At 38.5% G+C, this 17,264-nt stretch overlaps 1 protein-coding gene across 2 annotated transcripts; it reads right to left on the bottom strand.

Annotated features, from left to right (window-relative positions):
- Nucleotides 1–157: 157 nt before the first annotated feature.
- On the bottom strand, nt 158–16,086 carry LOC131107946 (carbohydrate sulfotransferase 15-like). Of its 2 annotated transcripts, none has more exons than XM_078799411.1 (8): nt 15,135–16,086; nt 6,806–7,316; nt 5,512–5,851; nt 4,325–4,468; nt 2,536–2,692; nt 2,316–2,472; nt 750–897; nt 158–667 (listed from the first exon to the last, which is right to left on the bottom strand). In XM_078799411.1, exons 2-8 carry the CDS (start codon nt 7,265–7,267, stop codon nt 468–470), a joined length of 1,608 nt encoding a protein of 535 aa, XP_078655537.1. In that variant the 5' UTR covers nt 7,268–7,316; nt 15,135–16,086; the 3' UTR covers nt 158–467. The 2 variants fall into 2 exon arrangements, with proteins under 2 accessions (XP_078655537.1, XP_057914455.2); XM_058058472.2 differs by having other exon boundaries at nt 15,884–16,086.
- Nucleotides 16,087–17,264: the final 1,178 nt, after the last annotated feature.

The raw sequence follows: 17,264 nt of genomic DNA, 5'->3' as shown, positions 1-17,264 counted from the left end.
TGTTGAATATTAAAGAAATATTATGGGAACAAAGTCCAAATATTACAAGAAGAACATGTAGTATGAAGATTCATGCATTCATTTTCTACTGCTTCGCCTCACATGTCATCGCCATTTGGTCTTCCCAGATAGAACTTGAACCAGTTTAAGGCAATACCATAGTCTAATAGTGGCAGTTTTATTGTCAACAACTGTCATTGAACTCATCAGATTATCATCAGGCTGAATGATTGTCCTGTAAGAAGGCGGAACGCCACATCACGGGTACGGTAAATATACCACGGGTAGATTTCTTTGGGTGTCTGCTGTCAGGAAATATGGTTTGTTTTTGCACTTATAAAATGTCCATTAATGTGTCCAGTATCCCGTTTGATTTTACCGAACAGTCCGAAAGAAATAAATAGCACAATCAAAAGCTGTCACATTCATCCATCCAGAGCTTCACCGACTGTCTTTTTAAGTTCCCCCTACAGGAAGTCATTGTCGCCCCACAGGAAGGCCTTGTTGTCCAGCACAGTGGCCAACTTGTGGTTGAAAGGCTGGTGAAACTCCCACAGGAGCTTCCTGGTGGACGCCAGCATGGGGCCGAGGTCCCTGTCAGCCGGACGCCGGGTATTGGACGATGGGCTTTTAGTCAGCACCGCCTCTTCTTGTCGAGATAGCGGACCTAAGGAGATGATGGCACACATTGTGGTAAAGTACAGTTCTTTTGGTCAATGTTGATACCTGAACGTTTAAGTTTGACCTACTTGTGTTCAGAAAGGAGAACACTTTCTTAAACGTCCCTTGAAGGTTAGCGGCGTAGTCTTCCAAGCGGAGAACAAGGATCTGCTCCCTTGGGAAAACACTCAACCAGTCCAGCAGGAAGACAATGTAAAGACCCAGGTTTAGCCTCACCTGTGGGATAAAACAACAAACAATATCCCAATGATAAATCATGATTAGGAGATAAAATTATGAGATATAGTCATAATGATGAGACAGAAAGTCAAAATTCCGAGATATAAAGTCATTATTATAAGATTAAGTCAAATTCACCAGATAAGAAGTCAAAATTACAAGTTATGACTATGAGATAAGTTATAATTATGAGATAAAATGTCAGAATTACCAGATAAAGTCATAATTATGAGATAAAAAGTCATAATTGCGAGATAAAAAGTCAATTATGAGATAAAAAGTCAAAATTATGAGATAAGAAGTCAAAATTACAAGTTATGACTATGAGATAAGTTATAACTATGAGATAAAATGCCTTGTAAAGTCAAAATTATGAGTTATGACTATGAGATAAGTTATAAGTATGAGATAAAATGTCAGAATTACTAGATAAAGTCAAAATTATGAGATAAAAAGTCAAAATTCCGAGTTATGACTATGAGTTAAGTTATAACTATGAGATAAAATGTCAGAATTACCAGAAAAAGTCATAATTATGAGATAAGAAGTCAAAATTCCGAGTTATGACTAAGAGATAAATTATAACTATGAGATAAAATGTCAGAATGTCATAATTATGAAATAAAAAGTCAAAATTGTAGGATAAAAATTCATAATTATGAGATAAGAAGTCAAAATTACGAGTTATGACTATGAGATAAAATGTCAGAATTACCAGATAAAGTCATAATTATGAGATTAAAAAGTCAGAATACTACATAAGTCAAAATTAGGAGATAAAAAGTCATGATTATGAGATGAAAAGTCAAAATTACGAGTTCAAAGTAATACTATGAGAACAAAATTACCACATAAGTCAAAATTACCAGATAAAAAGTCAAAGTTAAAAAGTTCTAACTATGAGGTCACTATGAGGTGTAATCATCACCTCTGATTAATTGCTCCCAGTTTGCCTGGTTTTAATGACCTTTCTTTCTGCTGCCATATTTGGATACCTGGCCTAAGTCTGCCTTCATATTTCACGTATTGTTTTGAAGTTTAAGTGAATGCGTAAGCTGTGCTTAGAGTAAAAATCCGCAAGAGGGCGCCATAGCTACAAAGTATGCAGTGACAGTGAAGCAAAGGCTGAGCAGACTGCGTTTCAATAACTGCAGCACTGGGGTGTCCGCTACTGAAAAAAATCAAGGCACTAATTTTCTTTAAAAAAAACAAACAAAAAACTTTAATTGCAACTTTATTCTGTTTCTCATATAATATAGTTTCTAGAAATATTATACTTAAAATAAAATAAATTTAAATAAAATAAAAAATAATGCTTTTTTTCCATTGTGGCCAAGGACCAATAAAAACAGTAATAACTGGCCCCCGGGCCGCACTTTGGATATATTTGCTGTAGAAAAAGGTACAAAGCATACCGGCATGGAGTTGGACAGGTTGGTGCTGTACACGCAGGATCGAAGAGACCTCCCCAAAAGACAGGACTGAAAGAGCTGCACAGATTCCACCACCTTCTGATGGAAGTCCTCTGCTGACTTGTTGGCCATCTTGAAGTACAAGTAGTCGGAATACAGCCTGAAGAGGACGAGGAGAGAAGGTCAGACTCTAAAGGTAACACGTCGTGTCTGCCGGTCCCACCTCTCTGCAGGATCTCGTAGCATGATGATGATTTTGGCACCGGGCTGGACCGTGTGGATCAAGTCCTGGGCCAGGAAGGGGGGGTCTGTCTCCTCCCACTTGTCATGGTTATAGCTCCATGCTTGGTTGTCCCACATGGTGGATGCGCTGGCTTCACCTTTGGACAACAATGACACGCTTTAACAAATAATAATAATAATATTAGTAGTACAACAAAATGTGACAAATAACTCAGCGTATAGTCGTCCCTCGTTTATCACGATATCCCTGAAGTAGGATTCAATATTAATAAATCAAATATGTTCATAGTAACAGCTCAGAAAAGCTGTTTACAATCTTGCAAATACCATCTTGAACATTATCAGAGCCCTCTGGACATAAAATAACACCCCTATAGTCACCTTTACATTTGTGCTAAACAATATAGTAGATGTAATCGAGAGGGCACAGGTATAGAAATAGATATGATCACTTTTTCTCGTATTTCTGTCCCTAAGGGAGGGGGGGCATGACAGTAAATAATTGAGAACCACTGATTTAGGCCAAGAATATAATAATAATAATAATTACATAAAATATTATTATTATAATAATGTAATAATGACAATAATATTAATATAATAATTATAATAAAATAGTATAATTCTATGTATTTATTTAATTATAAAATTATAATAAAAATAAATAATTATAAATGTTTTTAATGACCACGAAACAGCAATATTATCAGTTTCGTATTTCTATCCCTAAAGAGGGGGGGGGGGGGGGGTGTTCATGACAAAATAATTGAGAACCACTGATTTAGGCCAAGAATATATCATAATAATAATAATTACATAAAAATATTATAATAATAATGTAATCATTACAATATTGATATAATTATAACATAATAATAAAAATACAATAGTTATAATAAAATAGTATAATTATATGTACGTATTTAATTATAAAATTATAATAAAAATAAATAATAATAAATGTTTTTAATGACCACAAAACAGTTATGCTCTCCATTTAGTCTGAAAATCGATATTATCAGTTTCGTATTTCTGTCCCTAAAGGGGGGGGGGGGTCATGACAGAAAGTCATTGAGAACCACTGATTTAGGCCAAGAATATATATTAATAATAATTATAATAAAAAAGATGATAATGACTATAATTATATAATAATAATATAATTATTATTATTTATTATAAAAGAGTATAATTGTATTTATTTAATTATAAAATTATAATAAAAAAGAATAATACATTTTTAAATGACTAATAATAGGCCACATTCAACCATGAAACAGCAATAACTAACTCATGATTGTGACCGTAGCCAACTAGCCAAAAACTGACCAGAAATCGTCTGACGGGACGAAATGGGGCAAAAGTCGCTGCTGATGAGGATGCCATACAACCTCATGTCGAAAATACAAAAAAAACAGCTTTTTATTAACTCTAAGTTTATTTGTGTCTTCTGGACAACGTTGAGTCAACCTGATGTGTCCCTCCGCATGCACGGAACATTAAATTCCACCTTTACCGCAGCGTATTCATAAACACATGATTACATTTCCATCTGCTTCTACACGTGCATCGCCAGATCGAGTAAATCCAGTCAAAAAAGATGTCTGGCGGTAAAAAAAACAGCGTGCCAAATAGTTGTGAAACCTGAGAGGTGCGTGGATGTTCAGGAAATGTGACAAAGCCCACAGTTTCTTCCGCTGGATGCGTGATGTCCTCGAACACACCACCACCACCACCACCCGCACAAAGCCGCTTTCACACGCGTTCACCTGTGATGACCTGCAGAGGGCGGCGGTCTCCCGGGGAATTCCCACTGATTGACGCTTGGATGGTTTGGGCTGCCAAGTCAAACAGATCCAGGTAATCGTCCAGCGGGAATCTTTCCTGTAAGCCCTCTTTGAAGCGGATGTAACCTGGAAAACCAGAAGACGTTTAATATCAATAGATAAACTCAACGTTGGAATTTAGCAACAAAAAAAGTCTAAAAGGCCATATGTCAGTGTGTATTGCTTTTTCTTTGGCTTTTTAGTGCGTGATAACTGTTTAAAGTGACTTAGCCACGTATACATGGACCCAAATATTCCAATTGCATTCGCTTTATTTGCTCAAACGGAAAGAATGTAACCTTTGTATACAGCTCATTCCGAAATAAAAGTGCCAATCCGAATGAATATATAATCGGATTCCCGGACATGGAATATTCCTTTCCCCAATCCGATTGAGGTATCTTGTACCCGCTCAAACGGAAAGTTGTCAGGTTGCTGGAGCCTATCCCAGCTGTCTTCGGGCGTGAGGCGGGGTACACCCTGGGCTGGTGGCCAGCCAATCACAGGGCACATATAGACAAACAACCATTCACACTCACATTCATACCTATGGACAATTTGGATTCGCCAATTAACCTAATTAATTGATTAACCTGAATGTGAGTGTGAATGGTTGTTTGTCTATCTGTGCCCTGTGATTGGCTGGCCACCAGTCCAGGGTGTACCCCGCCTCTCGCCCGAAGACAGCCCGCGACCCTCGTGAGGAAAAGCGGTAGAAAATGAATGAATGAATTGATTAACCTAATTAATTAACCAATTAACCTAGCATGTTTTTGGAATGTGGGAGGAAACCGGAGTACCCGGGAGAAAACCCACGCATGCACGGGGAGAACATGCAAACTCCACACAGAGATGGCCGAGGGTGGGATTGAACTCGGGTCTCCTAGCTGTGAGGTCTGCGTGCTAACCACTCGTCCGCCGTGCAGCCTGGGAAAACCTCAAAATATTCCGAATATGAAACAGGCTTCAAAGAAATTTCTGTCCCATTCCACGAAAAAAAAAACATTCAAAATACGAAAAAAAAATTCAAAGTGCTCCTCCGAAAAAGTGCCATCCTCCCAGAATTCCTTCGGTGGCATCACGTGAGGGCTCTGTTGTGTTTGTTGTGCCCGTAGACCGCAAAGACTTACCAAAGCGTTTCCTGGTCCACCAGTGCGGCTCCTTCATGACGTTAAACCGGAGCTCGGGATGCACCTGCAGCCTTCGGAACAAGTCGGTCGTGCCGCACTTGGGTTGGCCGACGACGTAGAAATAAGGCAGGCAGCGCAGACGGAACAGCTTATCGTCCTTTTGGTACAGGCGCTGGCGGAAGTTGGACGTCAGCTGGTCGCACACATTCTTAAAAGTCATTGAACGCACCACGAAGAGGTTACTAGCGTAGGGATTGTTGCTGGTTTTGCCCAGGAACTCCTGGTACCAACAGGGGCTTTTGATACCGGGCAGGAAGTGGCGAGGAATCAAGGAGAACAACTGCGGACAGAGAGAGTCATATCATGTATGCGATATAAGATAAGATATATAAGTATACTTATATATATATATATAGGGTCGCGGGGGTTGCTGGAGCCTATCCCAGCTGTCTTCAGGCGAGAGGCAGGGTACACCCTGGACTGTTGGCCAGCCAATCACAGGGCACATATAGACAAACAACCATTCACACTCACATTCATACCTATGGACAATTTGGAGTCGCTAATTAACCTAGCATGTTTTTGGAATGTGGGAGGAAACCGGAGTACCCGGAGAAAACCCACAAATGCACGGGGAGAACATGCAAACTCCACACAGAGATGGCCGAGGTTGGAATTGAACCCGGGTCTCAGTTCCAAATGTTCCAAAGAAAGGAACAATGCTAGCGTTAGTAAAAAAAAAATTGTACATCAGTTAGTGAAACTCCACACAGAGATGTCCGAGGGTGGAATTGAACTCGGGGCTCCAAGTAGCTGTGAGGTCTGCACGCTAACCACTCGTCCGCTGTGCAGCCCCAATTATTTTCAAACCATCTTTTTATTTATTTTTTTTTATTTTTTACTTTTCTGATTTTTTATTGTCACTTGAGATTTTCTAAAAATGCAAAAACAAGAAAAAAACAAAACAACAAAATTGGAAGAAATACGTTATTTTCCAACAATATACAAAATATTAAGAGTGTAAATATTACAGATATTAATAGCATAAAGTTGAAAAATGAAAGCAAAAAAGTCATAATATGACTAAGAAAACAGAAAAAATTTAAATTGTTGGAAAATTAAGGTTTTTTTTTAAATTTTTTTTAATATTACCATTTGTTCTCTGAACAAAAATCAGTGGTATCATCCGCAAATAATACCAGTTTTAAGTCTTTGGTGACTTTGACTAAATACGTAGAATCTCCTTATGATCCAACAGTATATCCAAATGTATATTCATAAAAACATGACTCACATGAGGGTCCGTCCTGATGATGTCCTTCTCATCAGGAAGCTTCCTGGGTGGGTATTCCAATGTGGACTGGATCATCCTCACCAGCTGCTTCATGTCGACTGAAGTCCTTTGTGACGAGACCACCGCCGCCGCTGCTGCTGCTGTGGTGTTGGCGGCCATCGAGACATCAACAACGCTGAGCTGATAAGGCGGAGGCGTCAGCAGTCCCTTCTTGTCCCACATCAGGACGTAAGAAGCCATGATGAGGAAGGTCAGAGTCAAACCCAGCAAGAAGATAGTTTGGACTTTGGGGAAGTTCACCCTGGATAATTTATGCGCATTTTCAGGCGTATTTGTGTCCCTCACGTCTTGAGGTGTCCTGAAGTTTGTTTTTCCGTCGTGTCCAACCAGAGTAGAGCTGTAGGGGACATAGCCAGGGTGCAACTGAGTCGTTCTGCCATGTTTGTAGTCCGATAGTGACATGCTGACATGAAGTAGGCATGAGAAGGGAGACGCCCACCTTTCAGTCTCTCTGTGAAGTGGAAACACTTGTTAAAGCAGAGAATATTTCTTTCACGCCAGTTTCTTTTCATAGTCACGTCGCGTGTGAATTTGAAGCTTCCTACTTTTAGCACAAATCGCCTCAAAAGTGTGTAATGTGTGTGTGTGCGTGTGGTCTGTTGTTGTTTTAACATAGACGAGCTCCACCGTGAGACTCTGGAGGTCAGAATAATAGTTACTCTGTAATTCAACCCTAAGAACACAACATTAATTCTCTGAGAACTAAAAGGGGGGACGCTTGAGGGCTTTTTTTTTTTAATTTTGTGAACCCGGGAGGATAATTGTGCAGATCATGAATGAACAGACTGGGTATTGATATAGGTGCACATGATTTGTTGATATGGATTTCCTGCCAGATATATATATCAGTATATATACCATATTTTCTGAACTATAAGTCGCTCCGGAGTATAAGTCGCACAAGGCCAAAAATGCATAATTAGGTAGAAAAAAAACATACATAAGTCGCACTGGAGTATAAGTCGCATTTGACCATGAAAGCATAATTAGGTACAAAAAAAACATACATAAGTCGCACTGGAGTATAAGTCGCACAAGACCAAAAATGCATAATTAGGTAGAAAAAAAACATACATAAGTCGCACTGGAGTATAAGTCGCATTTGACCAAAAATGCATAATTATGTAGAAAAAAACATACATAAGTCGCACTGGAGTATAAGTCGCACAACGCCAAAAAATGCATAATTAGGTAGAAAAAAAACATACATAAGTCGCACTGGAGTATAAGTCGCATTTGACCAAAAAATGCATAATTAGGTAGAAAAAAACATACATAAGTCGCACTGGAGTATAAGTCGCACAAGGCCAAAAAATGCATAATTAGGTAGAAAAAAAACATACATAAGTCGCACTGGAGTATAAGTCGCATTTGACCAAAAAATGCATAATTAGGTAGAAAAAAACATACATGAGTCGCACTGGAGTATAAGTCGCACAAGGCCAAAAATGCATAATTAGGTAGAAAAAAAACATACATAAGTCGCACTGGAGTGTAAGTCGCATTTGAACAAAAATGCATAATTAGGTACAAAAAAAACACAAGTCGCACTGGAGTACAAGTTGCACAAGGCCAAAAATGCATAATTAGGTAGAAAAAAAACATACATAAGTTGCACTGGAGTATAAGTCTCATTTGACCAAAAATGCACAATTATGTAGAAAAAAAACATACATAAGTCGCACTGGAGTATAAGTCGCACAAGGCCAAAAAATGCATAATTAGGTAGAAAAAAAACATACATAAGTCGCACTGGAGTATAAGTCGCATTTTTTGCGGGTAATTTAATTTAACTACTTGACCAAAACAGACATTACGTCCTCTTGGAAGGCAAGTTCTAACAATAAAAAAATAGAGAACAGGCTGAATAGGTGTAAGATATGCTAACACAATGCTTATTCAGCTACACAAAAAATAAACCTGAACAGAAAAGATGTCCAGTGTTTATGTAACATAAGTCGCTCTGGAGTATAAGTCACAGGAACAGCCAACCGATGAAAAAAAGTGCCACTTATAGTCCGGAAAATACGGTTTACTTCTCCGAAACTTAAGCCAAAAACGTACCACTTCCACACAGAATGGGAGGAGAACTCCGTTACGTCATGCACTGTTAAGATCATGTGACATAAGCTACTGTCTCAGTGTTTTAACATAGAGACGAGCACCACCGTGAGACCCTGGAGGTCAGAATAATAGTTACTCTGTAATTCAACCCTAAGAACACAACATTAATTGTGCAGATCATGAATGAACAGACTGGGTATTGATACAGGTGCACATGATTTGTTGATATGGATTTCCTGCCAGATATAAAAGTAAGAACATGGGAACGGTTCTAACATGTTGTCCTTGTCCCCCGTGTGACAATGTACAGATCCTTGGCCTGTTCTGTTAGTGCGTTTCTGTGTTTATCGTGGCGTAAATACACCGTGACCTCCCGCCAACGTGACTGCAGTGTTGGGAAGAAGGCGAAAAAAACAGCCACTTAAGGAAGTCCCAGCATCTGTGTTGATGGCAAAGTTAAACAATCACAGACGGGGGGGGGGGTCGCTAACTCGGGCAGACAACAATTGTTTCCTGCTGCCGAACGTGGACTTTCACACTTGGCAGCAAATCCACATGAAACTTCCCTTATTGTGCAGAATGGACTGTTTTGTAACGGTCGTATGTGTCCCAAACGTGACAAAAATGTATTATCACCCTCAACACTTATAGCTAGACAGCTTAGTATTAATACAGGCTTCACTACACTTCTTAAAATAACACCTAAAAGCTAAAAGTCAGCTAAAACCGTTTTAGCTGTAAGTTCGACCCTTTAGGAAATTATTTTTACGCTGTTTTATTTGACATACGTATGCCATAATTTGCACAGTACAAGTGCAGCTCGTTAGCATTAAAGCTACAAACACATAAAACAGCATGTTGTCGGTCAGGCTCACTGAAAGCACTTTTCAACTGTCGAAAATTCCAACATGGACGCTACCATACTTCCATACTTTCTGTGGTACCTCTGGATGTAATATTAAAATGCAAAAAAATAATCATAATTATAATCATTAATAATAATAATTAATTAATAATAAATAATAATAATTAATAATCATATTATAATAATTAAATTTAAATGCAATATTTTGAAACAAAATGTATGAAACAACTGTTTCATAACTGATTATCATAACTGATATATATATATCAGTATATATACTGTATTTTCTGGACTATAAGTCGCTCGGAAGTATAAGTCGCACAATGAAAAAAAGTGCGACTTATAGTCCGGAAAATACGGTATATAAATATATATACACATAATTTACTTCTCCGAAACTTAAGACAAAAAGTTACCACTTCCACACAGAATGGGAGGAGAACTTCATGACTTCATGCACTGTCAAAGTCATGTGATATAAGCTACTGTCTCAATGTTTCATGTCATTACTGCTGTCTAGTGACCAGAATACTACATACAGTATCACTTGCACGTCAACATGTTTGACTAATAACGGGTCATACTGTAAGCTAACACTAGTAATACGCTTTGTCACCCATAACGCACAGCTGAGATGCAGTATTTTGTGTTTTTTCTTCAACTATAAAAGCCATCTTTGTGTCTCTACACGAGTTGGTTTAAAAAAATGTAAACACTTTTCAGCGCTTTACTAAATTCAAAGGCGTTTGCGTCAGTGATGAATGATGTTCTTCTAACCTGTTAAACAAGCGCAGTCAAACAAAACAACCGACTTGGAAAAAGTCATATCAAACCTCCTGGGTAAATATGGCCTCCGTCTAGACCTGCCAAGCCAAGGGAAGCCCACCTTGACATATGGAGCGCAGCTGTGCGCCTCCGTTACACTGTGTATTTGCACACGCGTGTACAATGTGTATACATGTGCACGTGTATGTTTTCCTTATAGTGAGGGGCTGTTTGCTTTCGCTGCACTTTAAGGCCAATGTGACATTAATAACAAGCAGACAGCAGCTGAAGACGCTTCCTACCGTGCAGGGTGTGAGGAAGAGGTGAGGAAGAGGCGGTATAATTACAGGTACCAAAAGGGGTCATCTCAGGTTTATTATGGCTATTTCGGGAGGCCAATGGAGCGTTACTGTAAACCACTTTATTTGGAGAACGTGAGGGTGCCGCAAATGTTGAAATTAATGTCGTAGACTGCAGCCAAGCGGTCCTGGCCGGCTTGAACTGTACGCCTGGTTCGGAATTTTACGTGTAAATTATTGTTAAATTCATTCATTCATTCATTTTCGACCGCTTATCCTCACGAGGGTCGCGGGGGTGCTGGAGCCTATCCCAGCTGTCTTCGGGCAAGAGGCGGGGTACACCCTGGGACTCTGGTTTCTCCAGATAAGCAGTAGAAAATGAATGAATAATGTTTGTTAGCGGCCGAGTGGTTAGCGTGCAGGTCACACAGCTAGGAGACCCGAGTTCGATTCCACCTTCGGCCATCTCTGTGTGGAGTTTGCATGTTGTCCCGTGCATGCGTGGGTTTTCTCCGGGTACTCCGGTTTCCTCCCACATTCCAAAAACATGCTAGGTTAATAGGCGACTCCAGATTGTCCATAGGTATGAATGTGAGTGTGAATGGTTGTTTGTCTATATGTGCCCTGTGATTGGCTGGCCACCAGTCCAGGGTGTACGCCGCCTCTCGCTCCAAAGACAGCTGGGATAGGCTCCAGCACCCCCCGCGACACTCGTGAGGATAAGCGGTAGAAAATGAATGAATGAATGAATCTTCATACTACATGTTCTTCTTGTAATATTTGGACTTTGTTCCCACAACATTTCTTTAATTTTTAACATTCCCAAAGCTACTGTAATTCTAGATTTCGTTGGTTTATCATTATATTACAACTTTATGGCAACTTCTTTAATATTTCAACTTAGGTTAATTGGCGACTCCAAATTGTCCATAGGTATGAATGTGAGTGTGAATGGTTATTTGTCTATATGTGCCCTGTGATTGGCTGGCCACCAGTCCAGGGTGTACTCCGCCCCCTCTCGCCCGAAGACAGCTGGGATAGTCTCCAGCAACCCCCGCGACCCTCGTGATGATAAGCGGTAGAAAATGAATGAATGATTGAATCTTCATACTACATGTTCTTCTTGTAATATTTTATTAACCTAGCATGTTTTTTGAATGTGGGAGGAGAATGTGCTGGAGCCTATGCCATCTGTCTTTGGGCGAGAGGCGGGGTACACCCTGGACTGTTTGCCAGCCAATCACAGGGCACATATAGACAAACAACCATTCACACTCACATTCATACCGATGGAAAATTTTGTCACCAATTAATCTAGCATGTTTTTGGAATGTGGGAGTGGTGGTGGTTATTCAACCTAATTAACCATTGCCTAATAATTGTGTTTCACGTCACAGCGCACTCGGCTGCTGATTGTGTTGACAAGTCCCAGATGATCTCTGTTGTCAACATTCTTATTGTGTAAGACAGAAGAACCCTGACAGTAATCCAGTTTGCCTACATGACATGTAGCAGCTTGATCACCTTTTTTTTTTCTCCTCTGATTCCGCAAGTCACACACACACACACACAGGAAGTGAGGACCTCGCGTGTTGTGAATGCACCAAGCATAAGGCGCCGCTATAAAGCTGATATCATGAAATATTTATTTTCTGAAGCCATTCGCTAAAGTAATTGAGGCCGGTCAAGACGAGCCGGTCTGACGGACAGCATGCATGTGGTTTTCAGAGCACGGAAAGTTCCTGTTTCATATTTATAAAATGTCAATCAAACGGTTCAGGCATTGAGGAGTATACGATGGCGGAATACGTTTGAATAAAAAACCATACGGGATGGTGCCTTCACTAAAACAAGTTAGAAACACAGCACCACATGAAGAAGAAGGGAAAACCATTAGCAATGGGGAAAATGACGACTGCAGATAAGAATGAAAATTTTTTTTTTTTTTTTTGCTTAGAAAGGACGCCATGTTGTAATCTCACATAACAGCAACTTGCAATAGAAAGTCGGAGACGCTGCCAGAACACTCGAGTCGTCCTCCCACATTCCCGATGCTACAGCACAAATTCTTCTCTCCCACTCCGAGTGGTGGACCCCCAGTTGAAACAATCTGATATGATACTTCTCTGTCATTACTCCTCCTCATACTTTCAGCCTTACCTCAACCATGTGAAGAATGCCAAAAGAAGCAAAAGGATTTGCACATCTCATGATGTTTTACTCCACTGTTTCATGGTGACAGTTTTGGGATGACCTAAAGCCTTCCTGCTTCACTCCAGGGAGTGCTGGAACTTAGACCTTTACACATCGGCACCCTTCTTCCTTGCAGTTTGGCCCAGTTGGAGAGGCACTCCTCAAACCGGTGCTCTCCATGATTGCCAACCAATATCATGAATGTCTCTATACCAGGAGAAGCTACACATAGAAATGTGAGCAAAAAAAACACCTCTCAAGTTGAACAGACATGTCCTGACATATGTAGTTATGAAATCCATTTGATTTATTTCCAAAATCTTTTTTTTTCTACATTTTTCACTTTTTTTCCCCAGTTTTAGTTAATAAAACACAAAAATCCTTCCATTTATTGATGCAATATATCAATGGACAATTTAGCCCACTAATTCAGAAATGGATGTAGCTAGCTAATGTGACACCCTTATTTATTTCCCAAATCTTTTTTTTTTTTTTTAATTTATTTTATTTATTTTTTTACATTTTTCACTTATTTTTACCAATTTTAGTTAATAAAACACAAAAATCCTTCCATTTATTGATGCAATATATCAATGGACAATTTTGCCCACTAATTCAGAAATGGATGTAGCTAGCTAATGTGACACCCTTATTTATTTCCAAAATCTTTTTTTTTTATTTTTATTTATTTTATTTTTTTTTTACATTTTTCACTTATTTTTACCAGTTTTAGTTAATAAAACGCAAAAATCCTTGCATTTATTGATGCAATACATCAATGGACGATTTCACCCACTAATTCAGAAATTGATGTAGCTAGCTAATGTGACACCCTTATTTATTTCCAATTTTTTTTTTATATTTTTAATTTTTTTTCACTTATTTTTACCAGTTTTAATAAATAAAATGCAAAAATCCTTACATTTATTGATGCAATACATCAATGGACAATTTCACCCACTAATTCAGAAATGGATGTAGCTGGCTAATGTGACACCCTTATTTATTTCCAAAACTTTTTTTATTAATTTTTTGTTTTTTTTTTTTACATTTTTCACTTATTTTTACCAATTTTAGTTAATAAAACGCAAAAATCCTTCCATTTATTGATGCAATATATCAATGGACAATTTTGCCCACTAATTCAGAAATGGATGTATCTAGCTAATGTGACACCGTTATTTATTTCCAATTTTTTATTTATTTATTTATTTATTTTTTTTTTACATTTTCACGTATTTTTACCAGTTTTAATAAATAAAATGCAAAAATTCTTACATTTATTGATGCAATACATCAATGGACAATTTCACCCACTAATTCAGAAATGGATGTAGCTAGCTAATGTGACACCCTTATTTATTTCCAAAATCTTTTTTTGTATTTATTTATTTATTTTTACATTTTTCACTTATTTTTACCAGTTTTAATAAAAAAAATGCAAAAATCCTTACATTTATTGATGCAATATATCAATGGACAATTTTGCCCACTAATTCAGAAATGGATGTAGCTAGCTAATGTGACACCTTAATATTGTAGCTCGACAGGAAGTGCTGTTACCGTCCCGGAAGTGTTGGTGTTACACTCAATGATGGCCAGTCAAGAGAATAAATATTCCTTCCGTCATTTGGTTCACACTTGGTGCATGAATAAACATTTTTTCTCATCTTTTTTTCCACCTAGATGTGGTCATCGGCCTTTGTAGAACACGCCATACATTATAAATTACATTATATACTCGTGCAGCCTGAGTCGCACACATACAACCACACTAGCATGCTAAACTAAGCTAACCCGGTAAGGGTAGCTTCCATTCACGCTCCGTCAGAGGAGGTTCCGCTAACTTTGGCCGGTGTTTATCACCATTCCAACATGTTCAGTTGGTTCAACACTACAAAAGAATGAAACTCTTCCGGTCTGGGCGGGCCTCTAACCTATTGGTTACTGGTATCGGGTGCAATACTATTCTATGCAACACCACGGAGCCATTTGTGGAATTAGACCCCCACTCAAATGTAAACAATAAGTCAGATTAGAGTAAACAGAAACAATCAGAAGCGTAAATATTAACTTACTGTACCTGTTAATGCTAACGTTTAAGCTTCAGTGTCCACTCGTCCAACTGTTTCATAATGAGGGAGAAGATTTAACTTATCTTTTAGGATTACAACCCATCACACACACACATACTTACACACTTAAAGGGCTTTCACAAAAAAAATCAAGGATTTTGGAGTACTTATCTCACTACTGGTAAGCTTTTTCTAAACAACTTTTTTACTCTCTAATGTCCTGATCCATGCACGCTCTATAGAAAATGATTTACTGGTCATTTATGTAACATAACGATGATTAATATTTTATGAAGTTGTGTTTGTGATGTTGGCTTTTATCTTTACCAAATGAGAAATACTTGTTGCAAGTATTACCATTTCTGTGACCCCAAAATTGCCTGACCTCACCACGTCTTTCAATGTATTTCAATATATAGTTAATAGATTTGCTTTTGTTATTATTACATACGTATCTGTACATGTATTTTATACATTTTTATAATGATAATCAATGTACTGGAGGATACAATTGTATTTTATCTATTAGAACTTTTTGTGTAACTTTGTTGTAAATGTAAACAAAACAAGCTAGCAAAAAACATTAGCATAAATTGTGTTTCGTCTCATTAAAATATGCACTCCATTAAAACAGGTTACAGTGTTTTAAAATACCTAATATTATCTATTTAATAGAATTAGGTAACATTTATGATTTGGTTAGGTAGTAAATAAAACATTTATGATTCGGTTAGGTAGTAAACAAAACAACACTCACAGTCGAGTCCGATGCTATCATATCCAGTTGGCCAGACATGATCAATCAATCACACGATCCATGCTAATCCAGTGAGAAATAAAAGACAGCACAGGTGTCTCGTCTGTCTGCGTGGAGTAAAAAGTCCGCGGAGTGCGTGTCGAGCGTGGGCTGCGTTCATGGTCGGTTTTTACAGCACGAATGACTTTCCTCTGCCTCCATCCGAGTAGGGAGGGAGGGGAGGGGAGGGCGCTCATCCTCCTACTAGCGCTCCTCTTTTTTCATGTTAGCTCGATGAGGGCTGAATTAAGCTACAGCGACGCCATGACACTGACCAAACTTGAATTAGTCAAATGCATACAAATTGAGCAGAACGTCCGCCATGTTGGTAAGCAAGCAAACAAGCCAGCTGGGCGGGGCGAGTCACACAATGTCCATTCATAAATATTTTTGTAGTTAGAGCTTGTAAAAAGTGTTTATCACTTTGTGCCATTATTAGAGCCCCGTAGACATGAAATAGCAGCCCTATGGTTAACTTTGGACTCCTCAATAAATGATTTGGTTTAAATCCTCTGTTTTATTTATTTGAGCGGATGCTTGTCTCAATTGTCAGCTTTATGTTATCGGTGAAAAGGGGTATTATTAGTATGTTGCTATTTTTTCTAATTTTTGGAAATTTTATTTAGTTTTTTTTCCTAATTTATCAAGTTTGTCCTTAAATAATCTTCTTAAATCTTATTTTTATTTTTTATTTTATTTTTTATTTTCATTTTTTTAAAACTTTTATTAGGTTTATTTTGTTTGTCATAATATTCATTCATTCATTTTCTACCGCTTACCCTCACGAGGGTCGCACGGTCATGCTGGAGCCTATCCCAGCTGTCTTAGGGCGAAAGACAGGGTGCACCCTGGACTGGTGGCCAGCCAATCACAGGGCACATATAGACAAACAACCATTCACACTCACATTCATACCTATGGACAATTTGGAGTCGCCAATTAACCTAGCATGTTTTTGGAATGTGGGAGGAAACCGGAGTACCCGGAAAAAAACCCACACATGCACGGGATGAACATGCAAACTCCACACAGAGATGGCTGAGGGCGGAATCGAACTTGCGTCTCATAAAGATTAGGTTGTTGTGATGATGATTCATTCTGGTAATGGGAATCAGAAGACTTTCACAAGTGTCTGCCTAAAGGAGCTTGAGCGCAGGTTTCTACATGATCGCTCGGTTGAGTCTACGAAATCCTTTCATCTCTCCATTTCCTGCTCCGTGCAAAACTTGAAACATTGTCAACAAGCTGTCAGTTGCCATTTAGAGGTTGGGAATGAACAACATTTTCCATATAGCAGATCATAGAGAATAAAAATAATTGAAACCGTCACCATCATAAAAGT

Source organism: Doryrhamphus excisus, linkage group LG20, assembly GCF_037039965.1.
Source record: "Doryrhamphus excisus strain RoL-2023G ecotype Guam linkage group LG20, RoL_Dexc_Guam_v1.1, whole genome shotgun sequence".
NCBI classification, from domain to species: Eukaryota; Metazoa; Chordata; class Actinopteri; order Syngnathiformes; family Syngnathidae; genus Doryrhamphus; species Doryrhamphus excisus.
Note: the sequence above shows the minus strand (reverse complement) of the source record. Positions and strands in the feature narration are given on the sequence as shown.